Genomic DNA, 4,836 nt, shown 5'->3' with positions numbered 1-4,836 from the left:
CACTTGGTGTGTACTTGGGCTGAGCTTGATCAATCCACGAGCTAAGGCATTTCTTGGCGTTGAACTTTGAGTTATGACGTGTTTTGGGCGTTCAACTCCGGATCAAGACGTTTTTCTGGCGTTTTACTCCAGACAGCAGCATGAACTTGGCGTTTAACGCCAAGTTACGTCGTCAATCTTCGAATAAAGCATGGACTATTATATATTGCTGGAAAGTCCTGGATGTCTACTTTCCAACGCCGTTGAGAGCGCGCCATTTGGAGTTCTGTAGCTCCAGAAAATCCATTTCGAGTGCAGGGAGGTCAGAATCCAACAGCATCAGCAGTCCTTTTGTCAGCCTTTTTCAGAGTTTCGCTCAAATCCCTCAATTTCAGTCAGAATTTACCTGAAATCACAGAAAAACACACAAACTCATAGTAAAGTCCAGAAATGTGAATTTAACATAAAAACTAATGAAAATATCCCTAAAAGTAGCTTAAACTTACTAAAAACTATATAAAAACTATGCCAAAAAGCGTATAAATTATCCGCTCATCAGTCTTCTCCCTACATTAGAGTTCATGTTAGTGTAACTAACGTGACCTTTAACGTGGGCATGCCTAAGCTTCGAGAGCGTTAGTGACACTTACCTTTGTCACTAATGCTCCAAACACTCCTCCTTCCCACGTTAGAGTTCACGTTAATTAGATTAACGTGACCCCTAACGTGGTGGTGATTGCCATCTCCAACGTTAGTGACAAAGGTGAGTGTCACTAACGTTGGCTCATCATGCTTAGCTCCACGTTACTCTTCACATTAGTGGTCTTAACGTGACCACTAACGTGGGCACTCTTGGCTTAGTCCAACGTTAGTGATAAAGGTGAGTGTCACAAATGTTAGCGATTGCTTCCTCCCCCCACGTTAGAGTTCACGTTAATTAGATTAACATGGCTAAATGTGCCTTTGTGGAACGTTAGTGGCATTCACTTTTACCACTAACGTTGGAGCTTCTCTTTTCCTCCACGTTAGTTACCACGTTAATGTGCTTAACGTGGCAACTAACGTGGGCTATGATGGCATTGAAGGCATTATTGGTGATCACTTTTTCCATTAACGCTACAAGCTTGTCCCCATTCCACGTTAGTGGTTACGTTAATTAGCTTAACGTGACAACTAACGTGGCTCCTTCTTGCTTCCTTTGTCCTGAAATCAAGCAATTAAAGTACATCAAAGCTCTGTTCCAAGTCATGAGATTATGCATCATCAATTATATCATTCAATTCTTGCCTAATTCTCATGAAATCATATGAAGTTCACAATGTTTACTTGAATCAAGGTGTAAGTGTATTTTCATCCAAAACTTGCTTATTTACTGAGAAAATACATGAAACTACCCTAAAATAGTAAAGAAAAGGTTAGTGAAACTGGCCAAGATGCCCTGGCATCAAGCTACTTCTAAAAAAAGCAATTAAATCAAAAAGGATAAAGTGTTGGGGTGCCTCCCAACGAGCGCTTCTTTATTGTCATTAGCTTGACATTCCTTCATCTTTAGCTGAGCTTGTAACTCACTCTCTGCTCCTCCAAGGAGCCTCCCAAGTAGTGTTTGAGTCTTGTCCTCCATGAGCTCCACATGACCATAGGAAACACTTTGAGTATGGTGAAAGGTCATGATCATCGAGACTTGAGTTTTTCAGGGAAGAACTTGAGTCTTGAGTTATAGAGTAACACCTTCTGTCCTTCAGTGAACTCCCTTCTTGCTATCTTTTGGTCATGCCACCTTTTTGTGTTCTCTTTGTAGATTTTTGCATTCTCATATGCTTGATTTCTAAACTCTTCTAGCTCATTGAGTTGCATTAATCTCTTTTCTCCAGCAGCTTGCTCATCAAAATTTAGTAGTTTTAGAGCCCAGAAGGCTCTGTGCTCCAGTTCAACTGGAAAGTGGCAAGCCTTGCCGAATACCAGTTGGTATGGTGACATCCCAATGGGGGTCTTGAAGGATGTCCTATAGGCCCATAGAGCATCGTCTAGCTTCTTAGACCAGTCCTTTACTGAGCTTCCAACATTTTTTTCGAGGATTCGTTTTAGCTCTCTGTTGGAGATCTCGGCTTGCCCGTTGGTCTGTGGGTGGTATGGAGTTGCCACTTTATGTTTGACTACATATCTGAGAATGAGTGCTTCCAGTTGTTTGTTGCAGAAGTGTGACCCTCCATCACTAATGAGTGCTTTGGGAACTCCAAATCTGCTGAAGATATTCCTTCTCAAGAAGCTTATCAAAACTTTGTTGTCATTCGTTGCAGTGGTGATTGCTTCTACCCATCTTGAAACATAATCAATAGCCACTAATATGTAGCTATTTGAGTAAGAGGTTGGGAAGGGTCCCATGAAATCTATCCCTCATACATCAAATAGCTCCAGCTCTAGTATGTATTGCTGTGGCATCTCATTCCTCTTGGTTAGATTACCATCTCTTTGACATTCATCACACCTTGACACCATTTCCTTGGCATCTTTAAACACTGCTGGCCAGTAAAATCTGGATTCGAGCACTTTTGCTGCTGTCCTTTCTCCACTGAAGTGACCTTCATATGCTGACCAATGGCATTGCCATAACACTTCCTGCCCTTCTTCATGGGATATACACCTTCTTAGGACACCATCAGTACACTTTTTGAACAAATAGGGGTCATCCCAGATGTAGTGTTTGGCATCCTTGATTAGCTTCCTTCTCATGTGCTTATTGATGTTAGTTGGTAGCTCCCCAATAGCCTTGAAGTTAGCTATGTCTGCAAACCAATGGGCTACTCGAATCATCATCAGTTGTTCATTAGGAAAGCTTTCATTTACTGCTACTTGCTGCATTTCTTCTTCTTGTGGGATCCTTGAGAGTTGGTCAGCTACCTTGTTCTCTGCTCCACTCCTATCTTTAATCTCAATATGAAATTCTTGGAGCAGCAGGATCCACCTTATTAGTCTGGAATTAGATTCTTGTTTGGTAAGCAAGTATTTGAGTGCTGCATGATTAGTGAACACAATTACTTTTGAGCCAATGAGATATGATCTAAACTTATCAAAAGCAAAAACTATGGCTAAAAGTTCTTTCTCCGTGGTGGTATAGTTCCGTTGATTCTCATTAAGGACCTTGCTAGCATAGTAAATAACATGTACTAGCTTGTCTTTCCTCTATCCTAGAACAGCACCAACAGCAAAATCAGATGCATCACACATTAGTTCAAAGGGAAGACCATAGCTTGGTGGTGCTATAATAGGTGCAGAGGAGAGTTTCTTTTTGAGTTCATCAAAGGCTACCATGTACTCTCTATCAAAAACAAAAAGAGTATTTGAGACAAGTAGGTTGCTAAAGGGTTTTACAATCTTTGAAAAATCTTTAATAAACCTCCTATAGAACCCAGCATGTCCCAATAAGCTTCTGATTGCTTTGACATTGCAAGGTGGATGTAATTTTTCAATTACTTCCACTTTTTCCTTGTCTACTGCTATACCATCTTTTGAAATCTTGTGACCAAGAACCACCCCTACAGTCACCATAAAATTGTACTTCTCCCAGTTTAAAACCAGGTTAATTTTTTGACACCTTTTTAGCATAAGAGTGAGATGATATAGGCAATCAGAATATGAGTTCCCAAACACAGAGAAGTCGTCCATAAATACTTCTATGAACTTCTCAATCATATCTGAAAAAATGGAGAGCATGCACCTTTGGAATGTTGCAGGTGCATTACACAATCCAAAGGGCATTCTCCTATAAGGAAAAACACCATATGGACAAGTAAATGAAATTTTTTTTCTGATCCTTGGTGTGTACAACAATTTGGTTGTAGCCCGAATATCCATCCAGAAAATAATAATACTCAAGTCCTGCCAATCTCTCAAGCATCTGGTCCATGAAGGGTAGGGGAAAGTGATCCTTCCGGGTGGCTTCATTAAGTTTCCAATAGTCAATGCGCATGCGCCATCCGGTTACTGTCCTTGTGGGTATCAATTCATTCTTCTCATTTGCCACAACAGTGATCCCTCCCTTCTTAGGGACTATTTGTACTGGGCTTACCCAAGGGCTATTTGAGATGGGGTAGATCACCCATGCTTGCCACAATTTCAGCACTTCTTTTTGAACCACTTCAGTCATAGTTGGGTTCAGCCTCCTTTGTTGTTGTCTTGAGGGTTTGGCATCCTCTTCAAGTAAGATCTTATGCATACACATTGAAGGACTGATCCCCTTTAAATCTGCAAGTGTCCAGCCTATGGCATCCTTGTGTTGTCTCAGCACTTGGATAAGTTCCTCTTCTTGTTCCTTACTCAGACTTGAATTTATGATTACTGGGTAAGTGTTGTTAGCACCCATATATGCATATTTCAAGCTGGGTGGTAAGGCTTTCAGCTCTAGTTTTAGTGACTCTGCATCTTTGTTGTCTGTGGTAGTTTGGCATGATTGAGTTCCTCATGGTTGCTTGTGGTAGTTTTCCATCTGGTGCTTGTTCCAGCTCAATACTTCCTCCACATTGTTTTTCTTCCACGACTTCTTGAACTATCTGTTCCATGGGCATTCTCCTATGGATTCTTTGGGGTAACTCATTGCTTTAAAGACGTTGAAAACCATTTTCTCTTCATGCAATCTCAAGACTAGTTCCCCTTTTTGCACATCAATGATGGCTCTAGCAGTAGCTAGGAATGGTCTTCCTAGGATGATTGACGTGTTGGCCTCTTTTTCCATGTCTAGCACAACGAAATCAGCAGGAAAGATGAATTCTCCTACTTTCACTAGCAAGTCTTCAACCACCCCATGTGGAAACTTAAATGTTCTGTCAACCAATTGAAGTGCCATTCTTGTTGGCTTGGCTT

At 41.1% G+C, this 4,836-nt stretch overlaps 1 protein-coding gene across 1 annotated transcript; it reads right to left on the bottom strand.

Annotated features, from left to right (window-relative positions):
• Positions 1-2,373: 2,373 nt before the first annotated feature.
• Positions 2,374-4,339, bottom strand: LOC130934093 (uncharacterized). The gene is made up of 3 exons (XM_057863682.1): positions 3,849-4,339; positions 3,451-3,571; positions 2,374-3,159 (listed from the first exon to the last, which is right to left on the bottom strand). Exons 1-3 carry the CDS (start codon positions 4,337-4,339, stop codon positions 2,374-2,376), a joined length of 1,398 nt encoding a protein of 465 aa, XP_057719665.1.
• Between the last annotated feature and the right edge of the window lie 497 nt (positions 4,340-4,836).

Source organism: Arachis stenosperma, chromosome 6 (assembly GCF_014773155.1).
Source record: "Arachis stenosperma cultivar V10309 chromosome 6, arast.V10309.gnm1.PFL2, whole genome shotgun sequence".
NCBI classification, from domain to species: domain Eukaryota; kingdom Viridiplantae; phylum Streptophyta; class Magnoliopsida; order Fabales; family Fabaceae; genus Arachis; species Arachis stenosperma.
This window is presented reverse-complemented; position numbering and strand designations above follow the sequence as displayed.

Excerpts from the sequence above, each read along its gene's own strand:
- LOC130934093 (XM_057863682.1), bottom strand. The coding sequence starts at position 4,339 with ATGGGTGCTAACAACACTTACCCAGTAATCATAAATTCAAGTCTGAGT. Across the intron at positions 3,572-3,848 it reads GAGAGATTGGCAGGACTTGA|GTGTCAAAAAATTAACCTGG; the intron begins GTATTATTATTT and ends TATGCTAAAAAG. Across the intron at positions 3,160-3,450 it reads TAGACAAGGAAAAAGTGGAA|AGGAAAGACAAGCTAGTACA; the intron begins GTAATTGAAAAA and ends GTTCTAGGATAG.